The sequence below is a fragment of the Anguilla rostrata genome, chromosome 4 (assembly GCF_018555375.3).
Source record: "Anguilla rostrata isolate EN2019 chromosome 4, ASM1855537v3, whole genome shotgun sequence".
Classification (NCBI taxonomy): domain Eukaryota; kingdom Metazoa; phylum Chordata; class Actinopteri; order Anguilliformes; family Anguillidae; genus Anguilla; species Anguilla rostrata.
In genome coordinates, this window is record NC_057936.1 from 53,471,998 (window position 1) to 53,496,393 (window position 24,396).

At 38.9% G+C, this 24,396-nt stretch overlaps 1 protein-coding gene across 3 annotated transcripts in view; it reads left to right on the forward strand.

Moving 5' to 3' along the window:
* Nucleotides 1-4,444: 4,444 nt before the first annotated feature.
* The window catches only part of cntnap2a (contactin associated protein 2a), a 314,335-nt gene continuing 294,383 nt past the window's right edge, over nt 4,445-24,396 (forward strand). The window contains exon 1 of one of the 3 annotated variants that reach the window (XM_064333201.1): nt 4,445-4,945. In XM_064333201.1, coding sequence (XP_064189271.1) covers nt 4,858-4,945 — 88 coding nt within the window. In that variant the 5' untranslated portion in view covers nt 4,445-4,857. The remainder of the gene's footprint in view (nt 4,946-24,396) is intronic. The other 2 variants (XM_064333200.1, XM_064333199.1) reach the window with 2 other exon arrangements.

Genomic DNA, 24,396 nt, shown 5'->3' on the forward strand with positions numbered 1-24,396 from the left:
TACATAATAATAATAATAATAATAATAATAATAACCATATGTTTTTTTCTAACAGCATTTGCATAGATATAAAAATTTAGAATTGATTCTTTTTTTTAGTCACATCCCAGGGTAAATGCACCACACGGTGGTAAAGTTCTGCATTTCAGGGAGAATTGATACTGGTAAACTGATAACTGTGCTGTAGATAAGGGCTTTGTATGTGTTTAATTGCCATTACCTGATGCTTCTGTAATAATGGGTTCACACCAATATCATCTGAGCACAGAAGGGAAATAAATATTTTGCTTACTAGAAAGGTACATGGTAGAACGAAGGTCTTTGTTTGGTCTCTGTCAGGGAAAAGATACGTGGTACCAGCTGTTCTCAGAGGTGTGCAGATGGTGGCTTCTTCAAGTTCTGCTGTGAACAAGAGGTAATCACTGGCACCAGAAGTGTCACAAAAATAACACTGACTGTCTCTTTCAGCAAAAACATTGATTAAAGTAAATCTGAGCGTTCCACTGTGCAATTTTTTTGCAAACCATTTTATGATATGAAAATATGCTAAGAATATATTTCTAATTAATGAATTGGATGACTGGCATAACATGTGTTTAAATATGTAACTTCATATTTAACATTGAAAATGTCTACTGTATATATGCCTTCTGTGCATATTTCAACTATCTGGTATGTTCCTTTGTCTCAACAAAAGCTGCACTGGCTAAAACTTGCATTGAGTTGCACTGGGGCCCAATCTCATGAATCTCAATTGCTCTATAGGGGAGTGAATACTGAATACTGATGGCAAATGTGGGTCCGGCCTAGCACAGTGATCAGGTCTTTACATCACTAGTAATGGGCTCAATTTCTGGAGTCCATGTGAGATCTATGCACATTTTAAAGTTCCACAAAATTCAAACAGACCTCTCGACTCCTGAGTTCTTGTTGAGAAATATGAGTAAAGTTTATTTGAGCTCCTATCATGTATTCACAGCTAGACAGGTAATATGCAACTTACTGCTTCTTCACGTTATATGTGTGACCCTAGCCCAGGGGTCAAAGCTCTAGCTAAGCATATTACTAAGAATAAAAAAATATAGAATCAAAATTAATCATATACTTAAATGATAAAAGAAACCCACCCCCCTTTCCACCCCCCTAATTTTGCACCTCCCTGTAGTCTTACCGGAGGAGATTTGTTACTCAGAGAAAAAGTCTGGAGTTGATGAAACAAGTTTCACTCTCAAAAATCTGTGAAGGTGTGAGTTTGTTGTACTGATGTTCTGACAACGAATCCAAAAATCTCTCTCTAAAAATCTACTCCTAAGAAGTCCCTCCAATCCAATACTTACAGTCTTTTAAAGTCCTTTCTTGACCCCTCCCTCCAAGCCACACACACACGATTCCTTTATGATATCAGGATCAACTTCTGCATCTATATAGGACATCATTTTAATTTCCCTCATTTCTTTCATACACTCCCCGATTAATTTGTAACTGCTGCATTAGCTGGTATAATTTGATCTTTCTAACATTAAATCTCTATTACATGGCCTTATGTCCAACACTTGGGGCCTCACTGATTTCATTGTCTTCTTTCACTTCCCCTTTCTTCCCTTGTGGATGGCCTTTCATTGACTTTATTTATTTTTGTACAGCCACTTTGTTGTTTGTCCTTGAGTAATTTTACACTGCCACCTTGTTGTTCCTCCTTGTGATGAGCACAGCCCACCCCTTCCATGACCTCTGCCTCCGACATGGCTCCCCGCAGCGGTGGCTTTTCTTCCTCCTCCTCTGGTTCTAACCATCTTGGCAATGGATTTCTGAGTGACCCATGGTCCACTTAGACCCATAGTCGCAGTATAAGTATTTTGAAGACAAACCTTATATGGTATGAGTACCTTGTGAGGATAAACTGGTGCTCATGTACACAATGAAGACTGAAAGCCACCAAAATCACTAATATGTTGTTTTGTAACTGACCACCCTGACTATTGATTTTTTAATTTTTTTTAATTTTTAACAAAGGATTGTAAAAACCCTGCAATTGCAGGCTATTGGAGTTGTTCACCATCTATGTTATTGATAATGCATCATGGTATCATTAGTTGCTGCTTAAACACAATTTTAATATTATTATCTTTCATAACAAACACAATAATTCACTACAGATGCTTGAAATATGGGACACAGATGTATCTCCTCAAGCTAACATGTTTTTCACCATAATGCGATCATATTGGACTATCTGCCATTTGACAGACCCCCTCCTTCAACAGCAGAAACTAGACCCAGTAGATGTGAAAAACAATTCTGAACTGAAATTCCTTCTCTCTGTTCTATCAAAAACCCTTGAAACTGCAGTATTTAACCAACTCTCTCAATCACTCAGCACAACCTACTTGACCCATACCAGTCAGGCTTCAAGCTGGCCCACTCAACTGAGACAACACTCCTCGCCGTTACTGATGCCCTTCATGCTGTAAAAGCTGCCAGCCTGTAATCTGTACTCATCCTCCTAGACTTCTCCGGTGTCTTTGACATGGTCCACCACCAGCTCCCCCTCATCACCCTTGCTGAGCTTGGCATCCCTGCCTCTTTGCACTCATGGTTCCAGTCCTACCTAACAGGTCACTCCTACCAGACGCTGGAAAGAGGATCTACATCTAAACTATGCAAACTCACCATTGAGGTTCTTGAAGGCTTGGTTTTTGGTCCCCTGCTTTTCTCACTATACAACAGATTGCTCAGAGGTGGAATATTCTCATGTGGCCTCTCCTATTACTCTTATGCTGATGACATATGAGTTTTCATACCTAGTTTGTTTATAGTTTTTATTTGGAACCCTGGAGTGTTTCCTCGCATGGGCATACTGTATATGAACACAGGAATTGCATATCAAAACAACTGGACTGAGAACATCAAGATAAGGTAGTCTTAGAACACTTTCAAGCGAAACCTGGAGCAGTTCCTTTGTAGAGAATGCAATCCAACCCACTGGACCCAAATCACTGTACAGGATGGGCTTGGCACACTTTGAATTATGTACAAGGGCGGCACGATGGTGCAGTTGTGCAGTTGCCTCCCCGCAAGAACATTCCGGGTTTGAATCTAGGCCGGGGCTCTTCTGTGTGGAGTTTGCATGCTTTCCCTGCGTCTGCGTGAGTTTCCTCCGGGTACTCTGGTTTCCTCCCACAGTCCAAATACATTAAAGTTAGGCTAATAGCACACTATTGCCCACAGGTTTGAGTATGTGAGTGAATGGTGTGTGTCCTGCTATGGATTGATCACCTATCCAGCCCCCTCACGCCCCTAGCCAGGTTGGATAATGGATAGATGTATTAATGGATTAGTTACAGTATGAGCAACAAATTTGTTTGCAGAAAAAGACTTGGTAAAGTTGCTAATACAACATCAAAGTGCTGGAAAAATTTGTTATGGGTTGACTTGGAGCAAAATCAGGTAGAAGGTCTCATTGAACTTTGGGTGGATGATCACTTACGTGAACAGCTTGAGAAAAGAACAATTTGCTTGCATATTGTGTTTGTTTACAAATTGTTGTTGGCTGCTAAGAAATATTGCCATGTGCAAAGAAACCAAACCAAGGGGTAAATGTAACACTGCAACAAATTAGTCCCTGATTTGGAACAAAGCAAACAAACTACAGGTGTGAAAACACCCTCAGTTTATCTTTTCCCACTTCAGAGACACAGGTGGGCTCACGTATCCCACCATGCCTGGCAGACGTCTCATCCTAGAAGACAGCTCAGTACCTGAAGCTGAACCTCAGAAAAACAAAACTGCTGTTCCTACCTGGGGAGGTCTGTCACTCTCTTTCACCATCTGTAGCTCTCCACGTGGACTGAAAGGAGATTCAGAGCAGCCCTCAATGTCCAGCTGTTGTTCTTGACAGATGTCACAGCTGTAACACATATCTGCCGGTTCCTTCTACGCAACACCACAAGACTATGGCCATTTCTCATGATGAGCAGGGCTGTACGGAGCTCTTTAGAGGGGTGCTCAAAGTGAGAGAAGAGAACGGCAACCTTGGAAAACTATTTTAGAACACACATTTATTGTACAACACATTTTTGCTAAATAAATGAACAATAATGAAATATAATTTAATCAAATCAAAGGGGTATATTAGGCACTTTGGGCAGAAGGGGCAGATCCTCAGGCACCTGGAGTATCCAACCTAACACGTGCCTGCTCATGCAAAGATCAGTCCAAGCCATCTCATCATCTCTCAACTATTTAATTATTAGTATTATTAGTATTATTATTTATACTCAAAACTATAATAATAATAACAACTGCGGATGGGACTACTCTATCTTCTGCATGCGTTCGTAAAGACCGGAGAGAAATCCAGTCCGCACACTGACTTCTGTCCCATGAGGACTGTGGCAGTGTTTGGTGGACTATACCAATTTCAATAAATGGGGGGAGGGGGAACAAGAGGACGCGGTTACTGATAACTTCTGCACCTGGACAGCGACCTTCGTTAGGCTAACGGCGTTTTAAGGGCTGTCTCAATAGTGTGATAAACACTGTCTGTATATTAAGAGTCGGAACATATGCCTTGAAAATATTTTCTAGAACCCCGGATTGTTATTGTCGTCAAGAGCTGAGTGCTGCGGGCTAATATATGAGGAGCAGCCAAATCGAGCAGTACTGTAGAGAAACGTTTGTTAGACCGCAGAGGCAGTATCTTCCTCTTTATTTGTCGCACATAAAACCGAGCGAGTGGGAAACACTTTTACAGGGACAGACTGCGTTCAGGAAGAAACTAGGCAACATTGTTACCGGGACAGAACTTAACTATACGCATTTTCCTTTGTACATTTTGACACCGGTGTAAAAGTGAAGATGCTGCGGCTTCCTGGAGCAGGGATAACGCTATTGCTCTGGATGTTTAGCCGCATCAGCAGCTTCAATGCAGCTCTCCCAGCATCCCGTAAGTAACAGATTCTCTGTGCTCCAGCGCTAAATGGTTCTTTTCAGTGACAATGAATTCCAAGGCGTCAGTGTGTTTAAAAATGTGAACTCACGGACAGGATGCCAACCCCGAGGTTGTTATCTTGCTATTTCAGTTATTCCATTAGTTGTCGTTTCTTCAGTGGTGCTGAGCCTACTTAGGTAAAGGTAGTACCGGCAGTTACGGTGACTGTTGTTTATAAAACAAAAGGTTATGTTTTTGTCGCGGAGTAAGCGTGTGCGTTGTCAATGCGAACTGAAAGTACAATATTCTAAATGATAGACTACATATTTATTTTAAAACATTATTAGTCTTTATACATTTAAGTCTGTTACATCATCATCATTGACGGGTGTTTCGAAGATAAGAGCTTTTGAGTTTGTTTCATGCATGTTTCCGAAGTTTTGTTTTCCTGGTGGTTTTGACAAATGGTATCGGTTCTTGTTAGTTATTGGGACGCCTTCGCAGATAGCAGTGGATAGAAGTTGAAATCATTTAACTTACAGTACGCTATGTGATTTTTAGAATAGCCCATTACATGATATACACTAGTTTAAGCTATGCGCGAAGTATGTTCATAGCGTATGTACGCGTCTTTCATTTAAGTTTCATGGCAGGGATATGCATATCATAGATTGACTGTTCTGTTTCAAAGATATGCATATCGTTTAATTTAACTGTAGATTACTGCGATAGCTCATTCTAATTAAAATTTGTATATATTGTAGAAGCAATAACATATTGTATTTACTCGAACAGCTTGCTACACAATATCTGCAAACCACAACACAGCCTAAATGAAGACATGTGCTTATGATTGGAAATTCGTTTTAGTGGGAAACTAAATACAAAGCTAAACCATCTGCACTCCTGCGATTTTACTAGGGAATTGAGATTAGTGAATCACCAGGGAACAGGAATAATGATTAGTCAACAATTCAAGTGTATCATCGTCATGTCATCATCTACAGTAGATTAGAATACAGTCCGTGATGTTAAATTGCGTGCTGTTTCACATTGTCTCCTCATTTTATTTTAATCACTCAAGAATACTGATATTGTGGTTGCTCCAAAAAATAATTCTCTGGCTAATACGTGGGTACCGGTAGGTTGCCAAGTGTAGGCTATTGACGAATCGCGTTTATGCTCACAACTGTTGGGTTTTAATCGTTTTGTGTTAGCTTCCTAGTATCAACTTTCCACAGGAATTTCAGTTGGTGGTTGGAAGAGATTTTTCTACTAATGTACTAGAGACATTGCATGCATTCTCAGTCCATGAATTGAGAGGGAGAATCGGAATAGCGGTATACTATGACTTCTGACGGAATGCTATAATTTGTGGAAGAGTGGAAGAGGGGCAATAGACATTCTTCCAATACGAGCATTTATGATAACATTTGAAAAAAAAAAAAAATAAATCACAATGTATGTGATGCATACGCATACCATGGAAATGTGTTCAAGCCTTTTCTGTGTTGCTTGAAAATAAAGTGTCTCGCTTACAATATATTTTCATTTTTAATCAGTATAAGGTGAAATGCTACATTTCTGTTTTCAATTAGGAGGGAGAACTATACACCTTCGTTAATACAAACATCAGTTTCTATTCGAGATGTACGTTTTCAAAGTCATAAAACTTATCAGATACTCGTACATCTTCCCATTGTATTTATATTACAGCCGCCGTCCAAGCACACGTGTCCATTTACAACACAGGATTAATTGCTTTAGTTTAAATTGTAGTGTAATGCAAAACACCTAAGCTCATTTCCCTGTTGTAGTGTTGTGTTATTTATTTTTGAGCAAATTGAGGTTGCATGCAGTAATTAGTCTTTTCATTTGATTCTGCGCTAATATGTTTACTGTATTAATTGGCTTTTTTTTCTGGACTGCTTGAGTATAAATTAACTGGCACCCTCTAAATGGAGACCATTCATTTGTGATGTTGCATAGGTGTTTGCCTTATAACAAATTGGATGGGAAATATTAAGAATAGTAATTGGAGACTTCAGATGGTATTGTAAACAGAAGGATTGCAAGTGACTATGCTACCTAAACCAAACCTGCAACTTGGCAAAACAAAAGATTTATCTTAATTGTAGGGTTGTAAACACTAAGAGAAGTGTAAGTCAGTTTAATTGAGGGATTCAGGTAACATTATCCTTGAAGCACCTAAATTTAATGAGATTTACTGCCAAAAATAAATGCCTGGTTTTACAGACCGGAATTAGCTGGAGTGTTAGACTAATTTACATTACATGAATTAACAAGGCCACCTTCGATTCGCTTTTCTCTCTAGCTTAAAATCCACTGTGGAGCGCATTGCTGTTTACAGGCAAACATATTTGCATGTACATTTTGCTTGGAGAATATACTGTACAAGCACGTACAATCTCGGCTTTACCTAATTCTTTCTGTTAGGCATTCAGCCTGTCTCTGCTACTTTACAGGGCCTTATAGCCTCATAGCTACATGAAGAAGAACACATTTTTGGCATCAGTTTCATTGTCTGTAGTGCGGTATGTTCTTGTTGTTCTTATTATGACATTTGGGACACAATTAATTTTGTGACAAAAAATGTATTTCAAAGCAATAATGGAACCCCCCCCCCCCCTGAAAAAAGAATCATTTACTGAGTCTTGAGTTATATAAAACCCTGGTGACAAATGGAATAATTCATTTAGCAATGTCCCATTTCACAATTGCATAATCTGTCAGTTATACTCAAGCCACTATAACATCAATGAGCGAACAACAAAAGGCATACTGACAGCCCAGCCAGCTGGTAATGCACAACGTTATTTTAATGAAATGTGTCCCTATTATAAAATGCCAGTCCAAATCCCATTAGTTTCTGATTTCTGTGTTGAGCTGAGATAAGATTAACAGTTGTCATACATTAAAGTTATATCTGGATAGAAAGCCCCTAGAATCACATGTGCTAGGTCTTCTCTTTCCAGCATGCAGCCAATTTTTTGGAAGAGTTTTGATTGGTCTACTTGTGTTAATGAAGTGATGTGCATTTTTCAACTTGGAATCAATTTAGCAAGCATTGGAATTTTGCCAATATCTTTTACTGTACGCTTAAAAATAGGAATTACAGTATTTCCTCATTTGGAAATAGCTAATGAAGTCTCCTCACTCAGGATATCTTTTTGGTGTCATATTTCTGTGGAGAGACAAAGGGAATCTTAGGTCATCTAGTGCAAAAATGTTATGCTTATATCAACCTTATGCTTCTGTATTAAGACTTGTACTTGTGCCCAAATATAGTCCAAAATGAAATTCTCCCATACAAATATGACTTGTGCCCTTCTTTTGTTGCATGAGATATTAAAACAGTCATATTCAATTTAATATATATTGCTTACTGAAGGTGGTTATATTTGCATTCATATATATTCTTTTATATATTCTTTTCTTGTTTCTCCAAATCAAACACAAAGCTAAAAGGCGAAAAACGTGTTATCATTTCTCTGGTAGATTGTTAAAATGAAGTAGACAAAGGCATAGCTATAGTAATGCCTTTATGTTGCACACTGTGTCATTGGTAAATACTTACTGAAAGTACAGATACTTTGTGTATCCCTTATTATGTGGTTTTGTGCTGTATTGCTTGCACCATACTCATATCTCAGTTATGCCCTTTCGAACAACTTCCACAGCGGCTGATAGAGCCGATTTAGAGTCAAAGACTGGGAGGAGCCCAGAGAGAGATGGCTGAGGTGATGTCTGGTGGAATCACCAGGTGGAGTCAGGAGTGCAGCTCTCAGGCAAATTTAATATGAGCGCTCGAGGGGAGACAGCAACTGCACAGAATTTCAAAGCTCTGCTCAGGCGGCTAATCATCTCAAAGATGACCTAAGTTACAGGGAGTTGTTATATGAAGTATGGTATCATTGATATTTAAATTACTTTACAGTGGCTGGTTAAATGTCAGGTTACTTACCAATTATGCATAGTACTTTTCATATTTAAAACATTTGATTGGGTGGAAAAATACCGTAAATGCTTGTCTTCTTCACCGGCTGGCTGCAGTGTAATGTCATGTGCCCTTCACTTCCTGGGTCAGGGCATTAGGGAAGGTAACTCAATGCCCCCTTAATGGGCACTGGGAAAAGGATGAAGAAGGGAGAGAGATAGGAGGAAAAATTAGCTACCCTTAGTGTGTAGTGTATCAGTGAATTGAGTAATCAGTGACCAGCAAAGTGAATTTGATATCATGCATTGGCATGTGTTTGGATTTAAGATCAAGTATCTAACATTGTTTGCACTTCTCCAAATTACTTGTGTGAGCAACAGTGAGGAGTTAATGTGTGCCATTCGCATGAACGTGCAAATGAGATGGTTAATTTAAACACTTAGAAGTGGTGGATATATTTTGGAAAATGCAATGCTTAGTCACCATGTGTATGCAGGGGAAGATAGGAGTTCCATCTCAGTCATGGGAAATGTCGCATGTAATTAATTGGCCGGGGGGGAGTGGGGAGTGGAGGGTGGGGGGGTTGGTTTATCAATGCTAAGAGGCCAAACTGACCTTTGTGTACACATCTCTCATCTACCAAACTGATTTAAACTCCTCCATCGGTGCCTTGGACATTTTAACTAAAAGCAAGACCGAGGGCCAAATTAATTAAAAGTTTGACTGATGGCCCATGTACTAAGTACAAGCCCAGTGCTGATGTTCTCTCTGCGGCACTGGATCAGAGGATTTGTGTCAGTGCCAGGTGTGTGACGGGTGGAGGTTTTTATTTGGTGCAGGCTCTGGCACCGAGTTTTAAAGTGCAGTACTCATACTGAGAAATGCACTTTTAAATCTGCACGTCAGCAAATGTCTCCTTCATTGATCACCATCAGCATCTGCATGCAAAACATCTGCTGCAGTTCAGGGTCACCGACTTCCTTTTATTTTTTTATTTTTTTGCTCATGTCCCTATTTTATTTTATGTTTTTATTGATATATTTCATGCCATCTCAAAAGAAAAGTTTTGCAGTGTACATGTTTCCTCCATCTCTGCTTGACTATTTATAGTCTTCCAGGGCAGAGATTCCAGCACCATATGGATAACCCACTCATTTTCAATATGGCTCGATTTTGTGGAAATAAAATGGTTTGTTGCAGTCCCTGGTTGTGTTTTTTTGCCTTTTTTTCCAACATGTTTTTAGACTAAATCGCACACGAGTATACCTTTGCATGTCAAAAAATAACTGCGGAAGTGAGTATACACACATCTTCCATGTAGTGAAGAAGCATTGTTTGTATTGGTTAGTAAGTTTTAGGGATGTGAATCGTGCACATCGGTAACTGTTTTGCATCCGACACGTCCACATTTGTTCGCTACGAAGGACCGCAGTTTGCTGTGCGTCCATCGTCACCTGGGGGCTGTAACGCACAAAATGCTAGGCTCCAGGCCCTGTTACCACTGGCATGAGGTTTGCATGTGAAAAAACTTGGAGAAGAAGGCGGGGAAAGGGGGCGATGAGCCTGGGAAGCATATATGCATGAATGAGTGCACAGAGAGCTGCTCCGGGGACAAACTCACAGTCGATGCCACGGTCTCTGCTCCGTACCCAAGTGGCTGCACCCTCTAAAGAGAGAGCAGGGAGAAGAGTCTCCACATTAATGAAAGCAATTTAAAGGGGGGTCGAGGACAACCATTGCATGGCAGTTTGATTCATTTGCGGTTTTACGGGGTGTATGTAAATTGTGCTGATGCCTCAGAAAGGCATCCTGATATGCAAACACGAATCAAAGCCTGTGCATGCAAATGTATGACACATAAACCAGCCCTGTGAGCACCACTCAGTTCTGTGGCGCATTTGTGTAGGGAAGTCCATACATGCAAGATGGGTTTATCTTTATTGTCGCATTGATGTAGCAATATTCTTCAAAAAAAAAGATAAATGAGACCCACCTTCTTACTACTATACACATGTTGAGGGGACAGTTTATATAACCTTCTGCAAAGATGAATATGGTCATGGCCTCTATATGTGTGTGAGAGCGACAGTGTGTGAGTGTGTGTGTATGTGTGTTTGTGTGTGTGCGTGCCCGTGTGTCTGTGTGAGCATTACTTGTGTGCCGTGAATCTTACACACAGAATATAATTTAAAACATGTAATTGGAATCAATGAAACAAATATATTATGAATTAATTTTCCTCTTCCAATGTGAGAGAGCACAGAGTAGCGGCTGCTGTCGCTTGTCATGCTGAAGTTACACCAGAGGATTAAACACTCTGGAGCATTACTGACTAGAGGAGTCAGTTGCTCCGTGAGCTGTGAATGTCCTGTGACACCACAGTTATTCCAGCTGGAGTCAACATTGACACGATTAGGATTCAGACCCCTGCAACAGGACACATTACTGCCCCGTGACCTGTGGATGGATACGGTATCCAACTGTCAGCAACATATGTGCATCCTAAAGCGAAACAATAATAATCTGTTTTTATATGCCTGACTTTATTTGTGAATTTCTAAAGCATAGCAGTGAAATTAACACAAATCTGATCATAGGACTACATATTGAATAGGAAACAAACAAGTTCCTCAGAGTAATTTATTCAGCATTGAACAAATTGAGATATCAGCCTTCTATTGAGGTAATTTATTCTGTTGGGGGTGGGGGTGGGGGGTGAAAACTAAATGTGTGCCATTCAGTAAATAACCTGGAACAGTCTTGACTGTCTGCCACAGACATGCTTAAAGTGGACCTAGTCCTTTCACGAATGACCGCACAGAGCTTCAAATCCAGTGCGCTAGCTGTTCAAGTAAAACACCACCATGTGTCTTTTAAAAGCAGTCCACCTTAACCTTTGCTTTCTGTTCTGAGATGGTGAAGATCCACTGTCATTCACTGTGAATGTTGTGGTGCTGTGTTCTGTGAGGCTATGCATTATTCTTGCAAGAAAGATTTATGAATTCAGCTGACGGTATGGTAAAAATCGGGATTTAGGCCATGAAGTTGTGGTTTTAGGTTTGTACGCTCCCCATGTTCACAATTGCTTGACGTTGTTATCGCTTGTCGTAATAATGATCTGGGATTATCTGGTGGAGAATAGAGAGTGGATGGGCATATAATCTCTTGTAACAAATGGTGTGTGGGGGTGTATTCCCTGGTAAATTCCATATTGAAGCACTTGTGAGTAAACTCTGAACTGAACTGCCATTTGCAACCAAACTTATGTTGTTGGAGTAGCAATTAGAGAAATATGTGACACATTTCTCTATAATAATCTGAATAGTCAGTGAGGGATTATACACAGTATGGTCATCACTATTGTATTGCATATCGTTATGCTCTGCCAAATGTTTGCAAGATTAAGCCACATTTTTTCCACATTGTCTTTTGATTTTATTCCACTTCATAAGAGATTATTTTATACCCCTTTATGTATTTCCTACATTGTGATTGTGCTGCCATCAGTTTGTGCTACATTAAAACTGTGGTGGTCTAATATTCTATAGACTACAGCACAAATACATCCAGGACGTATATCACACTAAGTCTTATATATGAAACAACATTCACTGGATTTAAACCTGCCCCGTGTTTCAGGGAATATTAAATCAGATTTTGCAAATGCCCTCCATTTGCTAAGCCATTTTGCTCTGTAAAAAAAAAGAAATAATCCAGTAATCCTCCTGAATAATTTGTATTTAAACTATCTAAGTGAACGTCAGCGAAGTGGAATAAAGGTTGATGGTATTGTGGAACGCAGGTGATTTTCAAGGACTTCCAAATGCATTTTGGGAGGGGAGGGAGATTAAAATTGAGAGACTTTAGATTAGGATCAGTGAGACCACTGCTATAGCTGTGCAATAGGGGCAAAATGTTCTGTTTACATGTTGGATATTGTGATTGCAATACGAAACAAGATGAGAAAAAAACATTTAAGTGTATCATTTCGATGTGCTGCAAATGTAGGCCCTAAAAGTGAAAAGCCTATGTCTGCTTTGTAATAAAATCAAATTATGTTATTTTTTAAAGGATTTATTGATCTATTGAACAACTAGGTATTAGTGCAATCTTCTTTTGCTTCTTTTGGTAAACAAGAGTATCAGCAAAGTCTATTCTTAAACAAACTACTAAAAAAGGATATGTTTTAGTAGCAAACAATTCTGTTCTGATTCTACAATCTCCAACATTCATCATAGGCTACATTTTGGGGATGGCACATTGGGAGAAATGCATTCTGGAGGGGGTCTATTTTATCGTTTACCTAACTTCTTTAATGGGCTCACAAAGATTTCTTGGTCAACTGTAGAAATTGGTACCGTGGGGAGTGGTCTGTTGTCTCTATGGTAACTCCTGACCATTTGTTTACATTTGTGAAAACAATGGTGTCACCTGAATGAGATTATAGACAAGGAAGACATTTTAAATCTACTACAGTTAAAAAAAATCTTGAATGAAAGGTGGTCAAGCCCTGAATCCACTGCATATTGTTTTGTTTGATTTTTTCTCATCCTGAATTTGTCAGTTGTTGAACTAGAAACTTAAATGAATAGAATCCATCATTCTTTGAGAATAATTCAATTAATTTAACTTGCTCATCTTTCACAATGCATGTGATGTTTACATTTTCTGTCAGTGGGATTACTGGCTGAGAAAGCATAAATAGGTAATTACTTTCAAATGTAGCCTACTGCTTTTGTGATGCATGGACAACTTAAACAGTTGAATGTGGTTGTGATAGTTTGTGGATCTTTAGGGTATACCACTGGGTAACTTCAGTTCTGGTCCGACTAAACAATTTGCACATAGCACCATATTTTACCTTACCAATGTGTTCTTAAAATACCCTGATTAGGTAACAAAGCTGCATTCTAGGGATAGTATCACTGTATGAACAATTTGTGTGTAGCCAAAGGAAAGGGCTTGATTTGTAATGGTCGGAAATAAGATGCTTGTTTTAGAAAATAACAATTTTTTGATCCAGTGGCTACCCTCATACCATGATTAAAATAATTTTATGCAGTCATTTATATGTTGAAATTCCAAATCTAGCATTTGTCTTTGTGATTGTCAGGGCATGGACATAGAACTGGTATATTTGCATGGCTTATTCTCAGGGTTTATTCTCGTATTTTCATACATTGCTGTTGGTAATATCACTGATTTCTTCTTTTTTTGCAGCCAGTCTTACTGCAGGTGTTTTATATGTAGGCCTACAGTTTTATGATGGCAGTACAGAAGGGAAAGGCTTGGCATGCTTCCATGGTAGTCCTTAATTCCTAAGCAAGCCAGGAAATGTATTGCGATTTGAAATTATTTTCATATTGCCATAGATGTAAGGTGACAAACTGTAGTGAAATTCCAATTATTGAATTAAAAATAATTTAAAATGCCAAAGTAACTAGTGTATTTGGTAATATAAGTGACACATGGTAATTGAGTCAAGTTAATTACAATTTGAATGGAATTACTGCATTTTGTAATATAATAGGACCCTGTTCAAGTAGAAGGCTGCACTCAACACTTTTTTGTCTAAAGGACACTTTCACTTTCAGTTCACCTCGAGAGCAAACCACATAATGCTTTAAATATACTCTAACTGCTGGAACTGGAAGTAGAACCACTGGAATTAATTGAATTAATTGCAGAAATCAATTTAATAATAATGTCAAATATGGACAGACAAAAACATTCCCTGTGTCAAAGGACAGCAGAGGCTGCAAGTGTTAGTTTAGTTTTAGTTCAGAAATTGTAAATGGTACTTGGCACTGAAAAAACAAAAACATCTGGCATGAATTTCTTTGTATGCCAAATTTGAGGACAAATGTAGATTGATTTATATCCAGAGACACAAAGATCCTGCTCTACCCCATGACCCCCCCACACACACACACACACACACCTGTGTAATGATGACTTGCCTGCAGTGCAGTGTAGCATAAACTCTGTGTTTCCTTTAACCCAGTCGTAGTGCAGTTTTAATTTTTTGAGCACGATGGTCTGATGGTTTGTCCTTTCCTCCATTATAGAAATCACAAAACAAACTTGGTGAACTGGGTGACATGCATCTCGGGAGATTTTGTTACTCTTGGAGAGTGAACAGCGCAGCCATGGCCATTTCAACACTGAGCATCATAACAAAAGATGTTCCAGCTGACTGCTTTTGCAAATGCATCGTATGTACCTTTAACTGCACTGCCAGAGTAAACAAATGCCACAGTGGAGAGGCTTAGGCAGTGCCCTGGCTTTCCCTTGAATGCGTTTTTGAAAGCTGTTAATGCCTTCATATTGGTTACTTTTGTGATACACCAGGGAAACTGCCCATTAGCTTACAGGGTAATTTGATAAACAAACACTATTTCCTCTTTCCCTTGGGAACACACAATTAAAAAAGCGCCGCTTGACCTGTTTCTGTATCCCTGGAGTAAGCCTGGCATTTTTAAAACAATGTGAGCCAGTGCTAGCACAGGTAGGCTGTGTGACTATGAGTACATTAAGCCTAATGGAGGGTTCAGAGAATCTGAGCTGAACAAGCCCAACAAGACGTTTAGGTACTAGGAGCTATACTGATGCTGCACAGAAGGGCCTTGAGTGAGATTCAGTACGACTGGCTCAGCTGTCTTTTAGCTTGCATTAAAGATATGGAGAAATCTTTAAAGCTATGTACACTAAGCTTTAGACAGCCATTCCACAAAATGAATACCATGAACAAGAGTGCCAGGAGCCCTGCTGCAGCGGAAGGGGATATTAACTCCTAACTGCAAATTAAAGTGTCCCAAATATAATGATAAGTGATGCAATTTGCATTTCACTGTATATTTTATACTAGCCGAGATATTGTGCTTAGTGGTGCACTCCTTGGCTATTATTCGGAAAGATCCCTTTGGTTAGTTTGTTTTTCAGCTTAGTGTTTTAAAAATGTATTTTATAGGAAACTTAATGTGACTAAATAATTCCAAAGACGAATGCTGTGTTCTTCTGTATTTTTTAATTTGGAGAAGGTGACTGCATTTCAGAGGCAACGGTAAACATCCATTAGTCCAGGGTGCCTGCAAGTACCTCACAGTACCTGTTCTATTCACACAGTGTATCACAAAGATCATTTCGCTCAAATGCTGATAAGCCTTTGGCAAAGGCCCATGTATACTGCAGTATAATACAAAATCAATAGTGGTATGGTGCAGATGAATGCAGTGCCACAGAAAAGCAGTGTAAATAATGTAGAGGCCTATCCCCCTAATTGTGGTCATTTGTCTTCACATCCTTTGACAACACTAAGCCATTCTCATCTTTGTCATCCTATATCTATGGCAGATAGTGGAAAAAAAAGTAATGAAGATTTTCTTGATTATGCATGTCACCTGTGCTTAGGTTAAACTGAGCTTTAGAGATTAGCCATTTCAAAACCCTTAAATGACACTTGAGAGTTCAGGATTATGGTATCTGATGCAGGCACAGAATAATGCTGCAACACAGCAGGAACATCTTGGCAACCAAACGCCTCAGTCCACGGACGCATATATCACTAAGTCTAAGAACCCTACACAAGACACTGAACTCTATTTATTTATTTGATTAATGATATGCGAAATGTGGCTAATGTCCCTTTAACTGACAGACTGTTGAATATTGATTTGCATCAAAGTGGTAAAACCTTTTTTTAAAAATGAAAGTGGTTCCCAGTTTGGCGAGCAGTGCAGGCTCCCCTGGTGATGTGTGCACCAGGACAGCTTGGGTCCTCTTTGTGATTGTGGTCTTGCCTGCTTTCATTGCTGTGAGCATTCATGTGTGTGTGTGTCACGTTGGACTATTTGTTTGCTTGAGCCCTTATGCAGTATGAGCGAGTAGCTTTACTCCCAGCGAGTTCAGAGCCAGCCTTTCAGCTTACCTAGCTGTGTTTCCTCTTTGCCACTGACACATGGCCATCTGCCATCGTCACCTGATGGTGGACTGACCGCCCCCACTCAGGATGACTGATTCACTGGCCGTTTTCCAAAAATGTCTGAAAGCCCACCTTTTTTTTCAGACTACACCTCAATGTTCCTATTTAACGAAAACAACATTCTCTCCATTTAGCTCACAGATTTTGCGGCATGCACCTTGATGATGTCACTTTTTCATTTTATTAAACTATAATCACTAGCTCTGGTGGTGCATGCTTCCCATGTGACATGAGCTTTTATACGTCAAATTTGTTAAAAGCAAATTCCAAATGGATCACCTGTAAAACTGTAAGTTTGCTTCAGTGGTCCAGGCTCAGGGAATACTTTACTAATTCAGGTTGGAGACACTGCGATACATGTGGGCACCAGTTAAATCTCTTTTTTTTGCAGTCTAAACTGTACTGTGTACAGTACTGTAAATTGAGAATATTGTTCTAACCACAAACATTCTAATAAAATCTCTTCTTCCCAGCTAATAGCCGTATTCAACAGCAAGCTTGTCCATCCTGTTATTTTTTCTGTTCCAATGTGGATCACTTAAGTGAGGCCATACTCAGGTTGTTCCCTTCCTGTATCTCATTGCACATCCTTGCATTCATAATGAGTTTTACTTTAATCCTTTAATTTAATTAATTTTACGAATAAAACAGAAACACTCACTGTATGTTTTGTGAGCATGTGTCTGTCTCCAAAGCCCTCTTCAGGTGCCCAGTAGCTAAGTTGGGACACCAGTATGTGACTCACAGTGGAACTTTCAGAAGAGAATAAACTTTCTTGAGTGGGTAATATTTTGCCACAAGGAACATCTATTAAGGTTTCACTTCTGAGATAATGCAAATGTAACTATGAATAAAATTTCATTTAGTTTTCAAAGATAATTATTTTTTCTCATTTTATCACCATTCTCATGGTGAAACATTATGGTGATTTCCTCAGATGAGGCTTGGAGTATCCAGGCATCTGCATTTGGGTACGGAAGGTATGAATAAATGAGCTCTAAAATTGAAACCATTGGCTTAGTCACAGCATGCATACATACTGAGTGGTGTCTGGTGATGTGGAGAAGCTGAAAGTATTTTTTAAAAGACACGGGGCCAGATTTACCGAGCTTTTTGCGACTATTTTCAAATGGAGATATGACGCATTCTGTCCAAGAAACATGCTGTTTATGTATCAAAGTGGCACACGCAGCGAGAAGCGCAGTATGCGTGTGATCTACCTGAGTCATCGCAAGGTGCGCTTCTCTCCTTAATGCATATGCATTTAAGAAGAGGAATATGCAAATAACAGGCCGAGATATTATGAGTGTGGCTGAGTATGTATCGATGATTCATTGATCAAAATTGTATCTTACGGACACAATCCTGTTAGATGGTCCTTCTATGAAATGCAGAACACTGCAGTATGTATATTTATTTGTAAAGATGAAACAAAATTATCTATAAGTATCCAATTTGTAATTCCATTTCTACTGAATGTTACTTAGGATTCCAAATTTTTTCTAATGAAACTATTTATTTATTTATTTGCTTACTTTCAAGTAGTTTTTATTGAATGCAATTTCAAGTTCCTCAGATAAACAAGTCTAAATAGGTCAGATGTAAGTTTTGCAATCTTATCCTTGTTGTTAGAATAGGGATAGATAAATATTTACTGAAATTGTGGTTCTTTCAACCAATTTTTGTTGTGTCTGTGGCTAATGGCCCAGAGCTATTATGTATTTTCTGTTTTTTTATTCTTTGCTCTTATAGTGAAGTAGCCTGATAGCTTGTTAAAACAAATTGAGAGAGCAACTCCTCAATGCAGTCTGCAGTAATCAAGAACAGATCAATTTAATTTAAACAAAGCTGAACTGCTCCAGGCAAAATGTATGCCTTTAGAGTTGTATGCCACAAAACATTCAATATCATCCAGTGTACTCAGTCAAAACCATATTGCCTTGAGTGAATTTCTATTACTGACCTTGAAATACATTTTTAGATGTAGTATTTTTTAATACTATACTTGAATTTTTAAAATATATATACTTTATAATGTAGTTACCTGTATGTTATTAAAAGTACTTGTTATGTTTCTTGGCAAAGTCATGTGCAGCAATTTGAAATGCCTGCTTTGATTTTTGTTTTATATTACTTTTGTACCCAAGTGTGGCAGTTTAGATACCTTTATTATTTCTGGAGAGTAAATACGTTGTGTGGCAGTGTCTTAAAGAAGTGAAACCATCATCCCTGACAGGCGAATTGAAGTGGTCCATAATACAGTTGTGAGGAACTATGCCCCCCCAAAAAAAAGTTCCAGGAAACTGGAATCTGTTAATTCTTGTAATTTTGCCTTTTTGCACTTTCACACATGGCAGAGCATTATTTTAGAATGCTTCTTGGGGGGAAAATGTCATTATTAATATAGTATAATTATATCTAATAAAAATAATTCTGAAGTATCTTTAGCATTTGTAGCATTCTTTCAAACACCTCAATAACTAATGAAAATGTACTTTTTTTCAAGAACATTTGAGTTTACTTTGTGAGCGAGTAATAGTTTATATTTACACTTACCAGTCCATCTTAAAATTGATGGGTAGATAGATAGATAGATACATAGATAGATAGATACTTTTTATTCCGCAGTGATAAAAGATACATGTAGCCCTATATTTGCAAAGACATTAAATCAAACAAATCAAAAACATTAATGGCATCTCGTTACCATACTTTTAAACTCGAGTGACCTAATTTTTTAAATAATGAACATAGATCAAATTTGCATAAGCATTAGCCAGAATTAGGACAAGCCACCATGCACCATCCTAGTGTGAAGTAGAAACTCATAATGTTTGACCTAAAACAGCAAACGTCTTGATGTAGCATGATCCCCTTTAATGATGGGCACTTCATTTTTTATTACTAATTCAAGTACACACCCGAAAGGCTTTACTACACATTGATGTTTCACTGTCATGATTAGTTTGTACGCTGTAAAAAAAAATTGTTAATTTATCTCTAACAGCATTTATATGAGTCCAAGAGAGATCAAATATACTCTATCAGTGTCTGTATAACACTGAACATTTTACTGTGTTGTTTAATACCACATGGGCCGTTGCTTCTAATCTTAAAGATAAAGACTGCAGGTTTTTGTGTAGAATGAAGGAAATAATGCATGTACATCCAAAAGGGCCTCTGTCATTCTCTGAGGCAATGTCAGCCGCAATCCCAAAGGTCTCTTAATCACTGTACGCAAGAGCAGGTGACATATCCTCACCATTAACTATTAAACATGCAAATGTCATTCATCATAGATAGTTATCTTTAAATAATTTAACAGTGTGAAATACCAAAAGAGATGTAGCCAATTGATCCCAAGGAGTTGTTCAATGTAAAATCAAAAGCATATTCTCAGCCTTTCGATGACACAAGCACCTCTGACCTAGTGTAAAGTAGGTGAAAGTGCTTGCTATTTAAGCCAGTGTCATCATTGTTTTACCTCAAATAATGAACGGGCTTTGACTCTTCGGTTCTAAGCCACTTGACACTCTCATTTTGCATTAATTAATTCATGCGCACAACCACTGCTTTAATGTGCCCTCTGCAATGAATTCATCTACTACACCATAACAGACTGGCGGTCCGGAGGCGTTTTCTCTAATGACTCTTGCTAAAGCCACCACATTGCTGGTCAGCTGCATTCCATTTAAATCTTTTCAGTCTGCCGCTATGGTTTTGTATTTTCCATTGATGGAAAAAATGGTGCTGATTAGCTTTTTTTATTAAATTCTTGCACGTGCACAAAGAAACTTTCAGCCCCATAGATAAATACTGATTCTGTAATGTCCCTTGGAATTGCATCCTAGGGGAGCTGTTTCACTTATGAGCTTTTCATTTTTTGTTAATACATATTCATTATTGGAAATGGCTGACTGCATTATTGTTTTTCCCTGTTTATCGTGTTCATATTACTTTATGGCTTGATTCTTTGTTGCCCTATTCAGTGTTAGAAAAGCAGTTTTTGTTGGTTCAAAATCCCTGGTCATAATGGCTACCTTTATCACCCTTGGCCATTTTGTTTTTTTTCAAGGCTACATGTTGCTGATGCTGCCATTTTGATCACATTTACCATTGTGAGCATTGAACTACCACTGTATATCCAACAAGCAGGGGGCATTGAAGCATGTGGAGAGGCAGCAGCTCAAAGAGAATATGCTAAGCTTTGGCCTTATTGTCTATTGAATATTTGTTTACTGAGGGTGACAAATTGCTGCACTTGATTATATAAGCATAAAAGATTTAATTTCCAATTTGCTCACAAGCAAATGTATTTTATTGCCTAAATAGCCATTACTTATCTTGGATACTTTGCTTCTACTTAAGCAAAAATCATGCTTTTTATTTAAAATGTTCTAGTCACATTCAATTCAATAGCATATGTGTGGGGACTGCAATGGTTTGGCAGCACCTGTGTCTGGAAAAGCGACTGGTGCTTGTGGGTGCTGGAGAGAAGAGAATGTATTAACTTCCCAAAATAAAAAAATATGCTTGATATAAATATAATTTTTAATTTGCATTGTGCCTATGCCAACATCTGATACATTTCTATTATCAATGTATTGTATCAGATCTATTAATAGAGGATACGAACATGCAAAGTTGGCTTTGCAATGGCTTTGCCAAATTATTTTTTTGATAATTGCCTGTGCAATAAATTCACCTAATCTTTTGATAATTGCCTGTGCAATACATTCACCTAATAGTAAACTTTTTGTTGGGATGACTTCTTGCATTACTAAAGTGTTAATACAGTGATATACATAGTTTTTCCATTTGTAGTACCCTGGAAATTAAACTGAAAATTCAGAGTCTCTGAGAGTTTAATGAGAAATTAAGTGCTTTGTGATGATATTCACATCTGCGGAAGATAATCACATAGAGCCCAACCTCTCTGGTATTCCCCCCCATCGACAATATTGTCTGATTTGTAGTTTTATGGTTTGGAATTTTAAACCCAACCCAATGAAAAACAAAAATTCCTGGAAAAAAACTGGAAACTGGAAAAAAAAGTTCCAGCGTACCTGATTTTTTTGAAAAGCTTTGTTCTTACATGTACGGTGCAGTATTTGGTCAGTGACACAATTTCTGTTGTTTGGCTCTCCAGCACACTCAATTTGAAATGAAACAATGCATTTTAGATTAAAGTGCAAACTGTCAGCTTTAATTTGAGGGTGTTTATATCCACATCAGGTGAACTGTTTGTTGGCCAGCTGTGTGTTGTTACATCATTAGTTCATGCACAAGAAAGCTAATGAAAGCTCTGTAGTTGATTGTATGTGTGGCATCTACACACCTGTTGCTGTTGTCTCTCAACATGAGGACCAAATGCAATGCTATGCTTTTTTAGTGAGAATGCACCAGTGAGCTCTGCAATGGCAAGCAACCTGGTGGACCAGGATAGACCATTGTACTGGATGATTTTCAGGGTCCGTCTGGTGCTTTCACTGTAGCAAAAATGTTTGGAACATATTTTTATTCCCCCGTGTCTTCTGTTGTGTCAGTTCAATTTCCTGAGAACACAAGGGATATTGTGTGAAGAAATGGGGAATACACTGCAGGGTTCTATTGCCTGTATACTTGTTAGATCTAAGGACAGGAAGCATTAAGGAAGAGAGAGTGACTAACTATGGTGGCTTTTAATACAGCAAGGTATAAGATGTATTGGAAATGCATTGCAAGTGTCCGATAAACACATATTTCCTAATGGATTCCTCTTGTAAACACATTTTCATCAGTGCCCTTGCTTCTCTGTGATGCGGTCAGGTTGAGTGCATTGTATTCCAGGAGGAAATGTACTGTCATTCATTTATTATTTTATTTATCTTGTTGCTTGGCATATTGAGTGGAAATGCATCCTCTCCCATGGCATTTCCGGGGCTGTATGAAAAGGGGGATGAGTTGGAATGTGTGTCACACCCGGGCTAGGGGAGCAGAGTGCCTGTGGGGGGCACGGACAGCCCGAGAATCAATCAGCCAGCACTAATCCAGCGTTCCAGCAGCTTGTGCTCCGTAAACGCAATTCCACAGCTGGAATACAAACACTCTACTATGAAAGCTGAAAAGCCACTAATGCTATGCTGCCGTTTTACTTATAGCAGCAAACCCCCTATCCCACCCCACCCCCCTTCATACCGTCAAAGTGCTTCCGCCTTGAAGTATTTTCTAAAAAACGTCTCCCAATTCCTATTACTGACTTGTCATCTCGACACAGGCCTCCTCTCTGATATCTGACGGCAGGAAGTGACAGGAAACATGCTGGCGCATTTTGTGCCAGACTCCTTTTGGTTCAGAAAATCAGGAGTGATTTCGTGTGGCATTGTTTTCCTTAACAGAACATGTTAGCTTTTTGAAAGGAAAAAAAAAATGGATACTAGGCAACTGCCATTCTGCTCTCCAATAACACCTACACTCACATGCATCCACAAAGCCAGAGAGAAAGAAAAAATAAGACGTACAACGTTTCCTTCGTTAAGTCTCCCAGTAAAATCTGAGAAAACTGTCGTTCCGGATGCTCTCCCCCATCACATTTTAATACTGGCTCCCACCACGTTATCAAATGTCGATGACTGGTATTAAATGCTAAGTGGGTTTAAGTAATCTAGTGACACATAATCCTTCCACTGATCTGGGTCAACAGAGTTTGTAGTAGAAACACCACTTCAAAATCTCAGTAAATGGTCAGGATTTTACAATGGTTAAGCACACAGTAAAACGTTCAGTGTTAAATCAACTCTTACAGAGTACATATGGTCCCTGTTGGACTCTTGTGCTCTGTTAGAGTTGAATTAACACTGGACATTTTACTGCACAGATATCATGATCTTTCAGAAATATGACTTTATAAATCATTCCTCCCTCCAACCCTATTTGAGAAAGGAGAACATTTATAATCCCAGGGTAGGAAGGCAGTGATCCACATTACAAGCATTCACAGAGACAGTGCGTATGGATCAGTGCAGTTTCTGCGGCAAATTTGTCTCTTCCTCTGAGAATCACAGAGTGGAATTTTTATTGCCTGTACCGTAATTGCCTAAAAGCAGACAGGGTGTGAAGGCAGGCTGGGGGGCAAAGAGTGGCTCCTATGGCCTGCAGTGTGATGAGGTTATGGAGCCGTGACCCTCGAAGAGCTTCCCAGGCTCGGCAGCAGCCTTGGTAGAGAGACGTCTCTCCCTTGCCCCAGGCTCTGGCTAGCCTGGGCTGTCAAAGTTGTGGTTTCAGCCATATCCTCTCGGTCCTGGGAAGCACTGCTGTATAAATATGTTGCGCAAAATGTGTCGTGTTTAGAACAAAAACACCTTCGGTGTTTTCGGTCCCTAGGAATTTCATCACTATCTGACAAAACCTTTTTTTAAACTTTAAACACAATTTCATTACTAGTTTGTTTTGAAGGGGCTCACACAGGGAATTTTCATTCCAAAGAGGTGCAGTCTGGTGCATCGCACATTGTATGTCAATATAATGCTGAAAATAAACAGCATAAAA